Source organism: Ornithodoros turicata, chromosome 1 (assembly GCF_037126465.1).
Source record: "Ornithodoros turicata isolate Travis chromosome 1, ASM3712646v1, whole genome shotgun sequence".
Taxonomy (NCBI): Eukaryota; Metazoa; Arthropoda; class Arachnida; order Ixodida; family Argasidae; genus Ornithodoros; species Ornithodoros turicata.
In genome coordinates this window covers 216,978,642-216,999,929 of record NC_088201.1, presented here as the reverse complement: position 1 = coordinate 216,999,929, position 21,288 = coordinate 216,978,642, and the positions used below count along the sequence as shown (strand labels likewise).

At 43.9% G+C, this 21,288-nt stretch overlaps 1 protein-coding gene across 2 annotated transcripts in view; it reads right to left on the bottom strand.

Moving 5' to 3' along the window:
* Positions 1 to 11,093: 11,093 nt before the first annotated feature.
* LOC135379042 (uncharacterized) overlaps positions 11,094 to 21,288 on the bottom strand; it is a 36,213-nt gene continuing 26,018 nt past the window's right edge. The window contains exon 7 of one of the 2 annotated variants that reach the window (XM_064612297.1): positions 11,094 to 11,442. In XM_064612297.1, coding sequence (XP_064468367.1) covers positions 11,362 to 11,442 — 81 coding nt within the window. In that variant the 3' untranslated portion in view covers positions 11,094 to 11,361. Of the gene's footprint in view, positions 11,443 to 18,610; positions 19,160 to 21,288 lie in introns of those variants that run through there. The other variant, XM_064612296.1, reaches the window with a different exon arrangement.

Below are 21,288 nucleotides of genomic sequence, written 5' to 3'. Positions count from 1 at the left end.
ATATTGAACTCTGTGTAGTCCGCTTGCCCATAAACACATTCTTCATCCTAACCCACTTTTTCGCATCCAAAAAGCGGTCCAAGGGCCTGAGTTGTTCATTCTATCCTGTTTCACATATTGATAGGGTTTTCCTCTCTGACAGATAGTGACATGGCATACGTGCATTTGAGCCCTAATCTCCCAACACTTTGTCAAATAATAATTGACGTCAGTTGTATTTATTCGCGTCGAACGTGGACAAATTTTAACATTGCATTGATAACGTTTGTAGTTAACACGACCATTGTCTTAGAGAAAGAACAGTTTCAGTTAATTTACCACATCACCATTACTTATCTGTTGTTGTTTAGTTTATTTACTTTGCGCCTATGTGCAAGTGAAACAAAATTCGGTTCTTTGATCTTGTTCTCTTCTTTTGTTCTTCATACACGCACCGAAGAAGTCCTTCGAAGCCTAGACAGTATAAGCCGGGGAGCAGATCTTTGCACTCTATCTTCTTCCTTTTTCTTTTTGGTAGCGTGAATGTGTAGGTATCTCAGACTGCAGATACAGTCCCTAAACAAGGTTAGACTAAGGTTCTATATGGCTGTTAATTTGATATCTTTATTTTATGCTATGGTGAAATTTCCTTCTTAACATCCACAGACTTCAAGTGGCTTGCGTGCACATTATGATAATCCCATTTCGGATCGTTGCTTTTAAATTTGTCACCAGCACTGAAAAGGGTGCCCAGAAGAAGCACACGCTATCGGCTGATCCCAATCAATCTGAGGTCATTTTCTTCAAAACGTGTCCTACTGGTTCGACGGATATTTCCGCATTATTACCGGCCTCGGTGGCTCAGTCGGTAGCGTGTTCGCCTTCTGATACCGAGATCGCGGGTTCAAACCCGGCCTAGTAGGACAGCAACTTGGTGGCAGGATACAAATTGCTTAGACACGCCGTCTTCTGCGAGGGACCTTAAATAGGGGGTGCCGTGTGCTGGGCTTTCGTCGCACGTTAAAGAACCCTCAGGTGGCCAAAAGCAATCCACAGACCGACCGCTGTGGCGTCGCTCATGAGCTCAGTTGTTTCGCGACGTAAACACCCAACTATTATTACTCCCGCATTGTTCTCTTGAATTCAGTCCAATTTTATTTTGCCTTCGGAAGGAAGGCAGTAAAAAGCCAGAAGCCTGCGCTGTTCGTGGATGGCAAAGGTCTGGAAATAACCAGTGGTCTCCCCTCTTTAGCTGAAACAAAAGCAAAATAAATAAATAAATAAAAATAAAAGGAGTAGAGGACACTGGTTGCGTGCTCCGTATGCTCGAGTCAAAAGCTACAGAAAAAGAGGTGCTAAGGACACGCTACGAGCTTTGAACTCCCCTCGAACAAACGGCGTCGAACGAACGGCTTTCGATCAAAAGTCGTTTGACCAAACGGCGTTCGATCAAACGCCTTCCATCAAAGGGCGTTAGACCAAATGGGCGGAGACCGACCAGACACGGGTTTTACCTTTGTCCCCTGCATCTTTTCTGTGTCGATGTTTATGTACATTGAAAGCTGGACACTCATTTATTGATTGTTTCATGGCCCGTACAACACCGCTTCTGCTGAAGATACGGTTCATCGACATCAAAAGTATGAGAGAACAACTGAAAAGTCTGTGTCTGACAAACAATAGGAAAATACGATACAGGATATGTGATATAGCAGCCCCACACAGTGAGCGTCATCCAAAGATGTCATTTATTTATTTGATCGATTTATTTGTCAAAAATGTTTATTATTTGACATCAGTTACTATTGTAACCAGGATGAGACCTTAATTGTATGTTTGTTTGACAGTGCTGTTGGAAACAGTGTGCCTCGATTACATTCGGCAGGTACTGCTGTAACTCTTGCCTGCTAAACGAGACGCTCTGGGCCTCTGCAACCCCTCCTCCCAGAGCAGTTGCGAGACTTCTCAGGGATCCGCCGAGACGTCCCACCCTTCCTGCTTTGGCACGAATCATCTCTATAGTTATTTGTCTTTTATAGGAATCCGGAGGTAAAGTTGAACTAAAGTAAAATTCCTGCCTCATGCCCGTCGGAATTAGAGTGGGAGCCTGATTCGCGCAGTCTATTCCAGAGCATCTTTACAACCAGCTTAATACGCACCACTAGTGATGGAGTCACGACGAGGCGTGAACGCAGGCGGCAAGCTCCATCCGCTTCATCGCCCGCTTCATCGCTGCTTCATCCCCCATGTTACTGAATGCTCAAACAAGGGGATGGAACTTGCGAGTTTCTTTGCAGAATTGGGTGAGGCGCTGCGAGCTTTTCGCATCTTGAAATGTCATGAAGTTCACTATAGTTCACTGGAGTCGCGAATAAGCTATGCCTCCAATCACCAGACTTAACACACCTCTGCAGAAAGCAAATTCAGCACATCCTCGTTGGCAACGACACACAAAGGCGATGTACACCACCAATACGTTTGCTACCTATGAGACCTGCGGGTGTATTTCTGACCAGACAGGCCGCTTTCTTACGCTACTGGATTTTTACAACACAATTGTAGGCAAGGGCAATTGCGTGCAGCTCTTGCAGGTGATGTTGGTGAAAGCATGTGCAATGCAAAAGAACATTATGCCATTGTTTATGCTTGAATGAAAATGCATTGCCCCGATGGCAAATAAGATACGATAGCAAAAGACATTGAGCTGAACAATCTCATGCCAACACACGCTGTTCGTTTACCGATACGACAAAGCATTTTAGTGCAGGTAACATTCGTGTACTAGGAGCAGTAATCTCTGATTAACTTCAAGGCCACTGTAGTAGATGAGGCACTTCAACATAGAAGGACTTCTTCAATTGAACTTCAGGTGCAGGGGTATCCATTCATTCTCACTGTGGAAGGATGCAGTGAACATGATATCCCTCAGTGCATTACAACATTACAATCACAAGAAATAAAACAATGCAGTTATCAACGCTACTACACATATAGGATTCCAAGAAATAAACATATACCCCCCCCCCCCCACACACACACAAGAAAATAAAGTAGGCGTTCATTAACCCGCAAAATATGAAGGTAAGAAAAACAGTTTTTCCTGCATTACAATGCAAGTTCGCAGATGATTCCACATAAGAGGTATCTATGCTTCGCAAGTAGTCTCTCTGCACACAGGTTTGCGAAAAAAACAACAACGAAAAACAGTGCAGACATTCAAGCATTTCTACAATTAACCAAAGGATTTGTGACACGCTCGTTCACACTCTTCTACATTCGAACGACGTGTTTCTAACCTATTCGTGTGCCTCTTTTAAAATTTATTATTGATGATTAAATAGTGCAACATAGACATGCGCTGATAAGCTATACCTTCAAACGGTCACAAAGGAACACCTACTGCTACGCAAAATTCGGAATTTCGTTAACCGAAATATTCCGATCATAGTGTTCCTCCTGTGCAGTTGAAGGCCAGAGTGTCACAAGTTAAGCCTGAAAGAGAGAAACGTTCCGCAAGGAGGAAAATTAACGCAATCACGTAAAGGATCAATTGGCGATATAGACGGGCGGAACTTCATTTTCTTCGTCTGAGGCAACTACGGGAGGTGGTTGTACAGGTAACGTGGTCGTTGTGTGAACGTGCTCGACAGTGTATGCGATGCGCAGCATGTCGCCTACCGGCTTTTCATGACTGACCAGCGGAAGCCAACTGTGCACGGATGCTCCGACTGACAACTTCAGTGAGAGTTGTACGTTCTCAACGGTGCGTTCATACTGCCCATTAGTCCACAACAATGCGTCACAGGCATCGAGAGACCGCCTCGAAACCAGAGGCGTTCGCCTGACAAACGACCACCAACACGGCGACCGTTTCACGATGTGATGCAACCGGCAGCAGTGACACAGGTGCCAATTTGGCAACGTTGGTATTCGCCACGCTTCTATCCGCCACACTGTTTCGCGAGACAGTCAACAAAGAAACTTTCTTCGTCTTGTTATTGCGTTTTTTTTTTGTTGTTGTTGTTATTAATGTTTCGGTGGCGTGGCGGAGAAGGCTTGCAGGGAGTTAACAACAGCAGCAAAACATACGCCTTTATACGCTACTTCTCCGCCACCGGTCTTGGAGTGTAGTTTGTCCACACGGCTTCGGTGAAGGTCCTGCCTATCCCAGTAAACCACCTACGTCCAAGGAATGTCCAGTGGATATTGAATTCTGGATATCTGATATCCAATGGAGTTTCGTGATCATCCGTCCGACGTCTAATGAATATCTATAGGCGATGAACTTTAGCCTTCTTTTTGTATCCAAGAGATGTCCATACGATTTATTCAGAGTTCGAGGTAACTCGTTACTGTAACTTACTGTAACTTATAACTTAACTCGGTACTTTTGCGCCGTGGTAACTTTCAGAGGAACTCGTTCCTTTTTCAGGTAACTTTGCCAAAGTAACTAAGTTCCAAGTTACTTTTAATTCGCTTTTCACTCGCGTCCATATATTTTCTTGCTTTCTCTCCGGTTCTTTCATGGCGTTTTATGCCATAACGCGTATTATTCAATCAATGACAGTATTCTATTTAGGAAGTTAGAACCACTGACATTGCAGAACCATTCCGCGCCCACATTGAGTAAGATGCAAAGCGTTCGAACTGCTGGACATAAACGAAAACGATCTAAGTGTGTTGCACTCCTCCGCAGGCAACTGCTCACGCGCGCTGCACCTCTGTCGTGCTATTTTGTGTCCGAAGCAACCTGGAAGTAACTCGTTCTTTCTTTAAGTAACTGCGTAACTGCGAGTTACATTTCAGGCTGAAGAATTTCGTTATTAGCTTAGTTACATTTTTCACACGGTAACTTAACTTGCAACGATTTCTTTTTGACGAGTAACTTCTCGATCTATGGATTTATTTCCTGGAAATGTGGATATACCCTAGAGGTTAAAATACTGGAGGCCTGGTGTGCTGCTTTGAAATACTGTGGTGCATATTTGGTCTCCACCATGAGACTGTACACTGTTCTCGCTTAAAAAAATTAAACTCAATTAAAATGTGGAAAAAGTGTGATTAAAAGTGTTATATAAAAATATGACTAGCTGGTCCCTGGGTTGTGAGACGTCTTGAATAGGGTTTTGGCAGTTTCAATGAGCGAAAGCACTGGGTGTTGGCCTTCTTGAATCAGGTGTGGGTCCTCTTGAATGGGCCCTTTATTGCTGGAATATGTATTTTAGAATGCAATTACTTTGAGTGCACAACACTCAGTGTCTATCACTTCGTGTTGCTTTATACTACAGGACCACTTGAACCAATCAAAGTATCGTAACATGTGTAGAAAGGAAAGATGAATGGCCTTTGCTGTGCTAACAGTCCTAAATGAGCAGTCATTTGGGCGTCTCCTCTGTGTACAACAAGAGCAGTTGGTGAACCAGTTCCCCACACGTAGAGCAGAAGGAAAAGCAAGAAATGGGAGGAAGACATAACTAGGATGCAGCTGAATGACCAGCGAATAGCTTATGCATGAAATGCCAAAAGATGTCACATCAAGCTCGAAGTGCGTCTTCACTAAGTTACGAAATATTTGAAAAACCCGCCTCCCTATGTATTCTACCATTGTTTAATACCCTTTGACTTCATTCTTGCATTGTAATTAGTGAAAGTGTGCATATTGCTCATGCTCATCATATTGCTCATCACAGACGTCCTTGAGCAAATGTGGCTTCGAGATGCCGTCACTTTCATCGCGAACTTTGGAAATCAACTGGATCAGTTCAAGGATGGGAACATATGCATAGCTATCTGCTTCGCATGTGCCTGGTATCTGCGGCAGCCTGACAGTGGATGGTTCTACAAACCCCAAGTTTCGTTTCCAGTGGCTCTCTCTTTCACGCCTGCTAGAAATGATCCTCATTGAGTTTTCGCTGACTTCCGAAATTTCATTCTTGTATCTAAATAACTATTCAACCAAATCTTCCGATATCTCAGTGATTGTGGAGTCTGGAATTTGCCCGGCTTCTTTCCACTTGAGCAGGAGAAAGGATAATTGATCCATAGCGCTCCACATGCTTGGTTCTTCGTCAGAGCGTCTTTCATTCCGAATCTCTTCCTCCACGTCGCCTGAATAATTGCTGTCAGCGCTGTCGCATCAGTGTAGTCCTGCAAAAACGGTCGACCACAAAATCCTCTGTGCGTTGTTCAGTGCCAGTGAAGAAATGCTTGTGGCGTCTCCTTGCATGTTTACTGAAGGAAGCATAACGCTTGAAACTTTGTGCGCAGCCCTCGAGACTACATATCCAGCCTTCCTCACTGATGTATACGAAATTTACAACATAAGTTGTAAAGAGTTGTAAAGAAGTTGTAAAGAAAGCCTGATACGAAACTTCGAAATGAGGTTATACTCATTGGGAATATTCGTAGATTATTCTAAAGCCTTTGACCTCGTCAATCACTTAATACTTCTTAGCAAATTGGAACACTATGGTATTAGAGGGCAAGCTAACCTCCTATTAGAATCATACTTAACCAACCGTAAGCAATTTGTTGTTATTAACAATTGTCCATCAGAGATGTGCGGACTGAAAGTGGGAGTTCCACAGGGAAGCATCTTGGGGCCTATGCTTTTCTGCACATATATCAACGACATTGTTGACATAAGTCCACATATTCAATACATAATATACGCAGACGATGTCAGTCTTTTGCTCACACACCAAGACATTGCCCAACTCAACACTCTAGCAAATAATGTTCTCTCTGCACTTGCACTATGGTCCAAGAATAACGGCATGATTATAAACACAAATAAGACAAAGGCGGTTTTGTTTCGACCCAAAAATAAGGTTCCCAGTTGCAGTGTAGCGCTGGACTTACGAATAAATAATGACATTATAGGTTTGTCAAAATCCACAAAAATTCTAGGAGTAACATTTTGTGACACATTAACGTGGAACGAACATATTACACACATCCAGAATAAAATGTCGAGAGGTATAGGTATTTTAACAAAATATCGCAACCTACTTCCAACATCTGCAAAGATTTACATTTATAACTCCATTGTCATGTCTCATGTCACCTATTGCCATTTAGTTTGGGGTAACACCACAGAAACAAACATCCACTCCTTATCCAGGCTGCAGAAAAAAGCAGTTCGAATGATCGCAAACGTTAGTTTTGATGCTCATACTAGAGAACTTTTCAGGCGGTATGCCATGATCCCAATCAAAGAGTTACATTTGTTCCTACTTAGTAAATCTTTTTTAAAAGCTGTTAAGTACAATAATACATACTTCCTGGGTCTCGCAAATTTGAATGAAAGGAGGTACGCCTACCCTTTCCGTGACCCAAACAAATGGATGGTACCTTTTTCTCGCACATCATATGGCCTACAGTCGCTCACAGTGACGCTCCCGCGTTTGTTAAACGACTTCTTGGATGCTGGCATGGATCTGTTTACACAACACATAAGTCGTAAGCAACTAATAAACCATTTTGTCTGGAAGGATACCCCTGAACCCAATGTATAAATCAATGGCACGCTCAAGTTGATCGTTACTGGTTGTTACTTGTTGCCCTTCATGACCTGTTTCGTTTAGTCTCTGTTTTTGAAGTTGTTGACGCCAATGTATTATGGATGACCTGATGTGTACAACATTCTGTTCCTTATATGTTTTTCTTTCTTAGTTTATTGCAACTGCTGCACTGCAACCGGGTGCCCAGCCTTAGTCAAGTAGCTAGGCTGCTTTTTGCCGGACACTCGGCGTTCATGTTACGTATGAACGAAATAAATAAACTAAATGAAATGAAATGAAATAAGTTGTTGAGTTTCATAATTAACTAATAAACAATTAGTGAAAGTTCCACATGTTAACTTGAACTTCAATAGACACAGGGACTCGCATACTTTGGTACCGGCACAGTCACAGGCGCAGTCAGGGACGTCAGAAGAGGGGGGGACGCAAAGCTCCGGTTTTGCCCCCTCCCCCTTCCACCCACCATCTCCACACACTGACGCCTATCACTGGAATCGCGAACACTGCGACTTTCAAAAATCGTCGACGGCACGGCGAAGGAGGTTGATAGCTGACATAAGAAGCGTAAGTCCTGGCTTGATGACGGTAAGTTTACCTATTAGAATGCTGTGACGACTTTTTCGGGAGTTTTGATTCAGTATTTGGCACGTTGAGATGTTTCGGACCGCACATGTCGCTAGACGGGTATGCTGTAGCCAGAGAACAGTGACGAAATAGAAATATATGAAGACTAGTATGAGAAATGGTGAAGTAGAGACTATTTCGGCAGGACAGTACTGCAAGTTAAAACATGTAGGAAGACCAGGTTACCTGGAGGCAGGTAAATGATGCATTCACACTGGTATTAGCTTGTAACGGGCAACGTTAATTTCAATCTAAGGACGACGAAGCAGGTAACAGGAAGACGGGCCCAGTGTGTGTTTTCCCGCCTGTCATCCGCTTGGTCGTCCTCTGTCTAACATCTCCTCTGCATCATGCTTGCAGGTTCATGGTAACGAGTGCTGTGCTTCTGTGCGCCTCGCTTTCCTTTTAGTCTCTCCACAGTCTAAAATGTAGCTTAGTGAAAATATTGTAAAGAAAAACCAAGAGAGTGAACAGGATGGCTCTGCTCTTCTTGTTGCATTATACATGCCGCCTCATTTTGCACAGGTGTTTGACCAGGATCTGCAAGATTTCATTGACCTTGAGCCGGACGAAGTGAAACAAAACGCTACAAAAATTAAGATTGTTCACAACTCCTGGATCACTACCGCCACCACGGTAAATTTCGGAATTCGTTTCATAATGTGGCTCTTTTAGTTTATATTGTTTGGAGATTTCATAATTGTAGCATATTACTTGAAGGCCACGTCAGAAGAGCATAACAACCGCACGCAAGATTTTGAAGACGCAGCACCTCTGATGGTCCCGGGCCGACAGTAAAGCACTATTCCTGAAGCATATGCACCAATTACTGCATGGTTATCAAAGTGTGCAACTTTTGTCTAATTATCAGAACAGGCGGTACTCAAATAATAAAACTGCCGGAAGTAAGCTGAGTACCAAGTGTTGACATTTTTCAGGCTTGTAGCTTCCCCTGAGACAGCGCACACGCCACCGCAGGACCCGGATGATTATAAAAAATTCGTCCTTCCCGGCTTTGGTAACCAATAAAGAGTCCTGGCAAAGGGTACTCCCATAAATGCTCCCATAAATGGGAAAACAAGAGGTCATATCGTTTCAGAGCTGTTTCAAGCGTATGTCAAAATTGCATGGTAAGCCACGGCAGCTTAGTCTGCCACCGCTGCTAAGTTTATGCTATCAGCATTAGGATTTCTTTTGCTTGTATCGATATCTTTTTACATAAAAAACGCGATTTTCTGTTCAGGTTTCCGTCTCCATGCCTATACGAGAGGGCGGTTGATCTATCTTTGTTGAAGTACCCCCACTTGGTGGATACTATTGGAACTGGAGGGGTACGTTTGTTGTTCATTATTGAGGAGACATTTAATAGGACGCTGTCTGTCAGATGGATACTTCTGACTGCTGTAGAAGTTACTTGCTTTACTTATGCTTCCTGTATCTCGCGAAACTTGGTTTATTTTAGCAATCGTGGAAAGAGAACCTGAGGCGACAGTTAAAAAATGAAAGAGCGAAGCTCGAGCCAAGGGAGGAGGGAGTGAGGAACATTCGCGAAAAGCATAAGCAGAAGACCAAGCCCTGCAGAAAAGGAGAAGATGCGCCGACACCAAAGATTGTGAGCTAAGAATCCCGCATGAGTGTGTGTACAAACCGTCTCATTCCTATCGTGTTATATACAGGGTGTCCAAACTAACGCGCACGAACGGTTCAAAAAGACGATGGGCTCCATGTAAATGAAAACCGCTGGGTGTAAACGCAAGTTGTGTTCCAAAACCACCTCTGATATTCTCATTACTAACTAACTCGCAAACTTGGAAATTTTTCACTGTTGAGCTATGGTGTAGATTGCAAAGTTGTAGAGAGTGTTGAGAAACCGACATCGCGACCGTTTCCGTCTATGTACGCCCCCCGTTGGCGTTTTTTCCTGCTGACAAAGAAAGCGCGATATACAAGAACGTACATCGTCACGGTACCCAGCGAGCCTTCACATGCGCCTGTAAAATAGTGAATTCACTCGATCTGTGCAAATGACATCTACAGATAAATTGGAACTGGTAATATTACCCTGCCCTGCAGTGTTGGTTCACGTAAAGCGTCCTGTCTACGCTAAAGTAACCCCAATTTTTGTTATTTTGCTTCGGAGTGTTCTGCAATGCATAAAATGAGTAGCTGCGAAGAACGAGATACGCTGGTTAAATGGCGGCGCGTGCCTCTGAATGGCGTCCCCTTCGCAATGCCCTCTGCTGTTTCACTGGGGCACAGCAGAAAACTTCACATAATTCGCCACATGATCTGGTAACGCGGACGTGGGCCCGGCAGACGGGGCGGCGGGATGCGTTTCCCGGGCGCTTTTGTAAATTTGATTGTGCGGCGCTTACGTGACTCACTGAAATAAAATAAAAAAAATGCACGGTTCCTCTTGATAAAGCGCTTGAAGGGCTAGTTTAGATTCCCTGTCATGCTAAAAGTAACATTAGTGCTCCTTTAAACCTGTTGGAGCAGCGTTAGTCCGGGCACCTTGTATAAATAACCACATGCCATGAAGTATGGTACAGGTATTCGTGCCGTCAGTTATCATTCACGTCTACTGCAATTGCGTTGCAATTGCAATTGCGGAATTGTAATTTTTTCCCCCACCATCTCCTCCTAAGGTTGTCTGGGCTGTGGTTAAGAGCCACTTCTCGTTGCACGGAGAGCAACGGCGCGCTAAACTGGTCACGCGTAGGACAGCAGGAAGACATAATAACGATATTTTTCTTGCCACCTGGGTCGTGAACACAGACTTGCATAGTGACAAAATGGAGTGACGTCGGCAGATTCTATCTGGTAGCATAAAAGAGCGAGCTTAACTTGACAAATTTCGGGGCTGTGTTGTGATATTTGATGAGGATAAAGCTAAAAAAAAAAACGGAATGAATCCACATCAGGATTTGGCAAAAGCGTAATAAGATTAAATGTCGTGGACCGTGGGCCTTTGCCGAGTATACGTTTTATTACAACTTTGTGACGTTGTTACCAGGACATTCTGTAGATGCAATTTCAGGCCAGAATTTTTAGTGCACCACTTGTATGCCGCCATTTGCATTGCACAGACAGTAACTGTTGCTTGTCTATCGTCTTTTCAAAGGAATAACAAGCCGTCTTCTGGCTGACGTTTCCAGGCTCGTTGAATACGTTCTCCCATGTTACCAATTGAAATCACATACGATCCGAAGCACACGAAGCACATAACTTGATTTCAGAACATGGACCACTTTGAAATTGAAGGTGAAAATAGCACCACCATACAGCAAACATCAGCACCCGAGGAGACGGACCACTACAAGGAAAGAATGGTGGTTACAGCAAAGGCAAGGCAATAACATATCAAGTCCCTGACCGTCCAGGAGACGCCAAACGTCTGTTCATTCCTCAAGAGTCAGACAGCGGTTAGCATGCCTTGTCACGGAACCCTCAATGAGCGCTTTCATCAGTTACCACAATGTATCTTCTCTGAATTCAGGTCTTATTGGTGTTCGAAATACAGAAAGGAGACTGGTTATGCCAATCCAGAGTGGATTGACGACCATAACAGCCTTCATTAATGAACATGGAAGTGAAGAAGATATCACCAGTGTACAGTATACAGGTAAGCGTAATTTGTCTTGCATAAGTACTACCGTGAGCATTCAGGGAACACAAAGTGTGTGGTAAACGGCCTCGCACACGACTTGTGGCGGCGCCCAGTGCACGATCTGAACAACAAATCGGTCGAGAGCGGCGATGTCGTGTTTTAATGTTACTTTTATCTATTTGCGACCTTCTGCATGGCGGGCACGAAGTCATTCACCCTCCGCTCGGTGTTCACGTTCATAATGCTCACGGTAGGACATCCACAAAAAAAGTCAGAAGCGCACAAATACACACGGACGAAGGCACGCAGACGAACAACACTAGAGCAGTGCGCTAGTGTTGTCTTCTGGCCTTCGTCCGTGTGTTTGTGCACTTGTGATTATGAGTTACCTATACCAACTAGCCCACCGTCTTTCATGACCGTATTCTATTGCTTGTACAGCGCATATACGGAAGTACGTCTGAGTTTTCACATGGTAGCTACTGACAACATAGTTTCTGAAACATTCAACACTACCCAGTACCAGCTGCGTTATCTATATTCGCCTTTTGTTTTCTGTGCCAAACAAATTGATCTTACCCCACGCATTCATGTCACGGCAGCGAACACAAGCATATTCGTGTTGTTGGGATACTCTTTTTTTTCTTTTTCTGACCGCATAGCATGGTATACGCACTTGCAATATTTACGCTGAAGTCGTAAATGTAAAACCAGTTGCCGGCTCGCTTTATGACTTTCAGATGACACAGTTGCTGCAAGTGGTAAAGCGCTGTGGAGGTAGCATGGATGCACTATTCACTAAGGTGTGCGCTATTTATTTCAAACTCCATTTAGCAATGGAGACCCACAATGTCACCTGCTTTCATTACCATATCTTTCTTTGTGCTATACCGTGTAATACAATAATTTCAGAGCGACGTCCTACCGCTTCACCCAGTCATCCTGGAGAAAGACCGCAGCTACGAGCTCTATGTTCACAGGCAGATGGTCTGTGCATGTGACGGAGCAGCACAAGCAGTTTCTGCTCTTTTTGCTGCCTTTTGGATTATTAACACTGTCTACACTAAGGAGGCACTTAACACATAAACATTTATTGAGATAGCGCTTGTTGGGCTCTCCGAAACAAAACCAAGGGTAAAATGTTTGCAATTCATAAATTTTTACAACCATTATATGACAACAAAATAAATATTCTTGCCAAGTTGCCAATTACGTTTTGTAGTTTGTGCTTGCCATCGATCAATGATACATGGTTCGGGCTTGCGTTTCGGTGTTCAAGCAACAGTGTAAAATAAGGTACTGCACAAACACATATCAACGCTGATGCACGTAACAACAAGGCACATCCCAAGTATATCTCATGTACACCATGGAACGCCCCATGTTACGTACAGCATGTAACGCACATTTTGTACGCCCCAAGGGGAATAATGCACACTCGAAGAGGCATAATTTATGCACGTCTAAGGTGTGCATATGTACCTTCGCAAAGGTATCGTTTATATACCCTCGGGTATTCATATATCCCTTTGCAAAGGTATAGTTTATCCACCCCTAAGGTGCTCATGTATACCTCCACAGAGGTATAGTTTATATACCCCTAAATATTTATATATACCTTTGTCGAGGTATAATTTATATATCCCCAGAGGTATACTTCCATGAAGGTATAGACAGTAGATGCCTTGTGGTGGTATAAATTCATGCAAAAAAAGGTGCGAGTTAGTGCAGGTCCGATTTTATACCATAAAAAGGTATTGAAAACATGTAAATTTGACAGTGTAAAGAAAGGGACTTATGGCGTAGATAACTTAGGGAATCTTCAGAGACAGCTACACGTGGCAATTGAATCAGCAATCTATCCTTTCTGCACATTCCTCCTCTCCGGAGACTATAAGCCTTGGGTACCATTAAGATTTTGTTCCGTGTCTGAGAACTTGTTATTTGCGCCCCGTTTTTTGCTCAGGTCGTCAGTACGAACCAGCTAGTCAGCGCCCTTTCATTATCATCACGGGACGTGCCGGTTGCATTGACCTCAGCTCACTTGCTGATTAGCTAGCACTACCAAACAGTCAAGGTGATAATCAGCCATCATCAACTCTGATATCGAAGCTTTATTGCAAGGCAACTGCATCATGTAGAGCAAATACTACGCTACGTTTCCACAGCTAAGCTTGAAACATTGCTTACAGGGTGGACTTCCTTCGTAGTTGCTTGCGTTGAGTTGCTTACGTGAAATACCAAAATGCGCTGCAGTGCATACACGCGTACATTCTCATTCTCCTCTGCCGTTTGTCCTCGCGTGGTCGCCTGTCCTCCTGACTCAGCAACGAAATCACAACAAAGGATGTGGTATATCGGAAATATCTCGTTCCAGAGGTGCGTATATTTTATTAAAACTGTTTATTACAAAACGAGCGTCTCTGTGAAGCTATAGGGCGCTCAGATACACTCTTCTGATATTGTGGACTAGAATTAGTGGTGCGCTGAGCGAAGGATGGTACTCTCGCTACTAGATGGTTCTACATGCGTCTCGATGGCGCATCGCGCGCGACTGAATCGCCTCTCACGGATTTCCGCCGAACTAATCGTTACGTGACAGCTTCTGAGCCATTAGCTCAAGAGTATGTATTCTTTCTTGCATGCGCTGTGTTTCACCTTGACTAGGGCAGAGAGCCCCGCCAATGCCTCACATACATGCAGTTTCTGAAATATGTTTTTTGTGCATTATCTATGTTATCTCAACCAGCACGTTAATATCGGTATGCGCGAGCTTCAATGACAAGAATAAGGCTTACGAAACCAACTTAGATGTTTTTCAGTCTGCGCGGGGAAGCTGGCTGTTCATCATCCGTATTGCACATATTTTTGATCATCAGCATGACAACATCAACGTTACACAAACAATCTTTAACAAAGTTTAACACTGCATAACTTCATTCAATAACCATCATCATATTTACAACAGAGACAATTGATACGTTATCCCATCCCAAAGAAACGGCTCAACCGCTGACTACTTATGTCTATGAAGGTTGAGCATGTTGATAGTTGACAGAAACACCCCTATGAAAATGCATTTTGCCTTTCTGCAGACTTCTTGTGGTCTTCTGTGGCCTTTCTGCAGAATTTGTGGTCTTTCTGTGCACCTATGTAACAAGTTTTTATTTCGACCGTTTTATCTTATAGATGGATGGATAGCAATTTCAGAGTGAGTTGCAAAAAAACAAAAAAAACAAAAAACAACAACAACACATATCGGGTATACACCCCTCCTGGGAGGTAGACAGATTCGTGTTATCGGCTCTCTAAACAAAGCGGTGTTTGAATCTGAATTTATGATCAAATGTAGTAGCTTGAATGCCACTTTGTCACCTTTTAGCTGCACATTAAAACTGTAAATTAAAACTATAAAACTGTAAACATTTTTGTTGGCTTTGAGAAGGCTGTTCCTCGTATTATTTATACTTCAGTTCAGCATACAACGACCACATGAGGATCATGCACATGCGACCGACAGGTTTGCTCCACATTTTGACTCTGCGCCTCCGTGCCTCGCCCTCGCCTTGTCACGAAGCAGTCATCGCGATTAGCATCATCGGAATGTCGTTGGAACGGTTACGACATGTTTCAACTGGCTCGTCCATTAGTGAACAAAGGAGGACGTGATTGTGCGTCGTAAGGGGTAAGGTGTGTGATCGAAGTGTGTTCTTAGGTTTCACTTGTATTCACACCATAACTGTTGTGCTGTAGGCTTTTGTTGTTTGTTTCGAGCAGCGCCTGCAGTCTTGAGTCTTGTCAGGTAAGTGTACAAGTATCACTTCGTGGTCGGTGTTGCTTCTGCTAATTTCATTCTCGTTTTTGCAGGCCATGAAAGAACAAAGGAAGGGAGTTGCCTCAGGACAGAAGCCGCCGATATTTCGAACAGAGACTGTTCACGAGACGGTTCACGAACACGTGGACGAAACGTCCACGTGTTCGTGAACCTTCCATTTTTCTGTAACCGTTCTGTAGCCTAGATCACTACGTTCACATAATCCCCTCCACACTCTAACAAAGCAGCCATTCACTCCGGCCGTAAAAGCCCGTACGGAACCTTTCTTCCCTCCGGGCTGTTGACCCACAATTCGCATGAACCTTTAAACACGTCACACCTAACCCTTTAAATACCATGCCAATGATGAGGACGGTGCCCAGAAGAAGAACAGTCTCTGTTCGAAATATCGGCGGCTTCTGTCCTGAGGCAACTCCCTTCCTACATTCTACCGGTTCGCTGGATTTCTACCCATCTATGAAAGAACAAAGGAGGATGTGACTCTGCGCCGTATGGGTAAGCTGTGTGATCGAAGTGTGTGATTAAGGTTCACTTGTATTCACACTATGACTGTTGTGCTGTAGGTTTTTGTTGTTTGCTTCGAGCACCGGCAGCAGTCTTGCGTCCCGTTCGGGTAAGTGTACAAGTGTCAGTTCGTCGCCGTTGTTGCTTTAATTTCATTCTCGTTGTTGCAGGCCATGAAAGAACAAAGTAGGATATGATTTTGCGTCGTAATGGGTAAGCTGTGTGACCGAAGTGTGTGATTAAGGTTCACTTGTATTCACACCATGACTGTTGTGCTGTAGGTTTTTGTTGTTTGCTTCGAGCACCGGCTGCAGTCTTGCGTCCCGTTCGGGTAAGTGTACAAGTATGAGTTCGTCGCCGTTGTTGATTCTGCTAATTTCATTCTCGTTTTTGCAGGCCTTACTTTGTTAAACAGTAAGCTGGGTGAACCAACCTTGTTGTTCCTATGAACATTTTACTCAGTTTTACTCACCTGCGTTTGAACATTATTAATTTGCAATTGCACGCCCTATTTCAGACACATTTCTCCCCTACGCTTGGAGACGTCGCTTTCGCCGAAATTCAATGAATTTTGAGGTCCAGCGTTTAGTGTTTCATCGTGGGTCGCCAGAAGAACAGCAGATCATTGACTGTCAATTGTGCGACGCGACACTGTGTGGCACGAAGCATGTGTACTTGTGAAATACTTCACTACTGTGTGCCCGGGATGTATTGTATGATTGTGTTGGTACTGGATTCTTCTCTAAAGGTATGCATTTTCGGAATAAAATAGATAAATATAGTTTTCAAGTACTTAATGTCGTGCAATTTATGCGTGCAGCGAGTGAGTGAACATATGCACTCATAGAAATACAACTTCACCGCATAGCACGCTCCTAGCCGATCATCAACTCGAATTATATTGCTATGTGCCCTGATTTGTTCAAAACGGTAGGCGTGCGCCTTTTTTGTGACACTTACGCTGTTCATAATTGTCACAAAATTGGCGTACGCCTCCCTTTTTCAGCAGATCGGCAGATAACGATATCATTCGAGATGTTTGGCCAGGAGCGTGCTATGCGGTGAAGTTCACTTCTAAGAGTATAGAGTCACAGGAAGTCCACAAAAAGTCTTCACACCATACGCCGGATAGTGTGTTGACAGTACACATAAAGTGAACAAAAATCGCACAGCTATTCTGTAGCCAAATGTCTACAGAAAGTTGAGGGCCATAAGTCAACAAGAAGTAAACATACGCTGTCAACACGATGTCTACAGAAACTCGGCAATGTTTGCAGACTGGTTTCTGCAAATTTCTCTCACTACATCTGTGTTCATTTAGAAATTAAACTAATATCAGGCCAAGGGACTAATTAATTCCTCGTAATGAAATTTGCTGCCTACAGGGACTGTTTTCTTTCGACACCAGCTGACAGGGTGCCAGCTACACATTTTGCCGTGAAGAGAGTTTGCTACCCATGTTGACTGGGGTCTGTAGAAAGTAAAGAAACTAAACACCAATTTTCATAAGGGATAGCTCATAGCGGCGGACGTGATCAACTCTTTTGTTATGACGAAATGACGAAAGATTGTTATCTGCTAGCAGTGACGGTGCCATGGAGGGACTGCCCTCCCCGCCACCGAAACGGTTACTGGTATTTTTCTAACGGTTCAGTTGTAGCTCAGCTCCAAAACTGCGTCGGCGGTTGCGATTTGGTTCAGTTCCAGCTCGGCCAAAAATAACGGTTAGTAACAGTGTTCCTTTCGGATTATGTTCGACTCTCTGACACAAATAGTCTCAATAAACAAGTGCACTGTTCATAACCTATGCATGGACACAGGAAAGTGGGACACTTACACTTTTTGTCCTCTATGACGAAGCAAAAAGCTCAGGGGAAGAAAAAAATGTGCAGTGAACCACTCAATAAGTTTGTGAAGGGTACCTGCTATCAGGGCGCAAAACTATTCCACTAGTAAAACCGCGATCTAGCACGTTGAGTCTGCTGACACGGTCCCTTGATAGAAGTAGAAAGTAGCCAAGAGGTGCACGAGGCAAGTAACCTATTCGCTTTCTCCTGCTACGTATACATAAACTGACAATATATAGTGTGCATGTTTGATGGATTGCTGTTTGCGATCTCACTGATAAAAAATGAACGGCCACCGTGCCTGCGAGATCACATGCGTTGAGCCATTCCATTCTTTTTCCCTGGTAGTGCACATGGACTGGATGGCGTCACAGCCCGGGTGTCACCCGGCTGGTGTGCAAATACTTGCTGGAGAATGGTATAGCTGACTATCCGGACAAGCAAGCTGCTTTGAAACAAAACTGAAAATAGCCACTGAGGTCGAACCCTAGTACGCAACTTTTTCTTTTTGCTCTTCACATTTCGGTTTGAGTGTGCTATTGTCATCATTTACGAATTAACTACCGGCGCAAAAAGAATTAGTTTGCTGTATTCGGCACTGAGGAGTGCTCCGTGTTCGGTGTGATGCTCACCTTTAAAAAAAAAATCCTTGTGGAGTCTCTCTTTAACCTAACCCAACCGAACCAGGTGTACAAGTACAAGTGTTATTGCGTATTTATAACGCGTAATGTGTCATAGTTACCTCTGTCCTGTCGTTCGCCATGACATTCGCAAACCAAATTTAAAACCATTCGGATAACCTACACTTACAAAGTAGTTTGATGGCACTCACAGCGCGTAATGTAGGATCACCATCCAAGAATCAGCCACGTTTCGGGTTGCCTCAAACTTTACGCAACCTCACGTTATAGATCTTGTCGCACAGTTTCAACGATTATCACACACAAGTGGCAAAGGAGAATAATCTGTTATAGAGCCACATAGTCCACAACTGTGACCAGTTCTGAAACAGTGTCTCAATGCTATATTGAACACAAGACAGCGGCAGCAGCCACTTAGTCGAATCGAAGTAGAAAGCGCGACACGACCAGGTAATCTTGAGCAGAGTAACGCCACGTCATGGATATTTAGCACAGGCATCGATTTCGTCGTAATGGCTGTCTGGTATGTTCCAGTTACGACGGGACAGCGCTTTTATCTCGCTGTATTTCTTTTCACATTGCTTCCAGAAGCACAGCTGTAGGAAAAAAAGGAGAAACGATTATTGTTTAGCACGGAAAGTAGAGCGACTTTGTCCATTATGACATTCAGGTGACTTGTGACAATTCGTGCGTAAGCCTGACGGGGAGGTACGTTAATGAAAGGCTTATGTAACATGCTACATCTCTGAAATCAGGGACAGGAAACAATTTGGCGCTGCACTGAGGAGCATCTGGCTACTGGCCGATGTTAGGGAGCACTCGGGTTTTCGCCAGACAAAGAGATCAGTGCACTAGAGCGATATTCGAAGCTCTCACGATGCGTGACAGAAAAGAAAGCTGTGTCAGTGCACTTTGCATTGAGTTTCAACTACGGGAGATTGCCTATCTAGAGGCGTCTCCTGTGTAGCCAATGTGCCCTGTATTCCGTTGTTCCCTCCCATTTCCCTTTTCCTTTCCTGCGGTGCACAGCATAAACTTCAGCTGTTACTCAGCGCCTGTCGTCGATGGTTGCTGCGCTGTGTTGTTGTGTTCATTAAACATATCGCACCATGGACGTACACATAGATGAACGCCTGTGTCTGAATCCAAATCGCGGTCCAATAACGTGAATCGTACGAGAGTTATTCAACTTTAGACCCATCGTCATTTCAGCTGAGTCGTTGAAATGAAAGCATCGGCACGCGAATTCTCTCTTTTTTTTTTTTTTTTGCAAAAATAAACAGTCATGTGATATACGTAGAACTGTACATGAAGACGTGCGACGTTGTCCAAACTCACTTGGATAGCCAATGACTTTTCGTCGTGTATTGTGCGCTATTTGAGTACAAAATGCATCTGCGCGGCTATATGAATCTGTTTTCTGTTTCGTGCCACGCAACCAGGGATTGTGACGGGAAACAGATGCTGAAACTATGAATTGTATCTACCTGAATTTCATCGGAAACAAAAGTAGAAACAAACGATAATGGTTTCGTTACTAATACCAGAAACCGAAACAGAAACAAAAATGTATTTTCTTTCGTCTTACCAGAATCGGGAACAGAAACGAGAACGGAGCCAGACACTGAAAGAGCTGAGACACAAAAAACAACCGAAATACATACTGCAGGAACGGAAATCGTTACCAATATTTAATCACCAATGAATGAAAACGAATACAGCCAGCGGGGAACTTCGAGGGACAAAAAATGGAAGACTGGCTAGTCGCTGACGGCCGGTAATGACAAAAGCGGCAGTCCAGATTATGTCCCCATTTGACCAAGATCGATAGTGATGGATAAAGCTATTGAACAGCAGGCGTTTTATGAAAGACATTAGCTCGGTAATAGGTAGGACGAGCTTGTCCTGGTAGAGCGACTGATTTTCCCGAGAGACTTCAGTGGCGAAGCGTTCCACCGAACTTGCGTGAGATTAAAAAAAATTAAAAATAACTTCTTGTTAACACAATCACCCGTGATTGAAGCCAAAAATGACGTAAATGCGTTACGTTAAACTCGCATATATTGCTAATCAGCCTTAGACGGTGTTCCGCGGCGGCGAGAAAAAAGTACAAGGTAAGGAACTTTCCTGATCTCCAAGAGGTTACAGCTTGGGAGACAAGCTCGCGAAAATTCTATTCTGCTCCGAAAAGGAGGTGAACGCAACAGTGACTACTGAACTGTACAAAATAGATGCCGCAGGGAATCGGAACCGACCGAATATGGAACCATCTTGCCCCGTAACAGAGTGGAACTCCTGTCGACCGCGCCATGTCAGGCACAAAAAATTTAATGACGGTGTCGCCCAGCTGGTCGCGTGATGACACAGTGGTGGTCCAGATGATATCTCCATTTGGGAAGGACAGATATCGATGAATAAAGGTGTGAACAGCAGGCGTGCTAGCAATGCCGACTTTTATTCAAGTTAGACGTTATAGAAGATAGCATTAAGACTTTAGGTTCGTAAAGGGTCGAATTAGAGCTCGTAGATGTTGATGCGTAGATTCTGGCCTATGAACTCTCGTGGCATCTCCCATCGCTTTTATGAACGCGACGGTGAAAGTGATGAAATGTCAGAGGGAGTGATGACGACCATGATGATGCTCACACAATGTTCTTTTCAGTAACAATCACTGCACATAACGGCAAAGGTGGCTTTCTTGAAGGCCAACTAAATCATACGGATA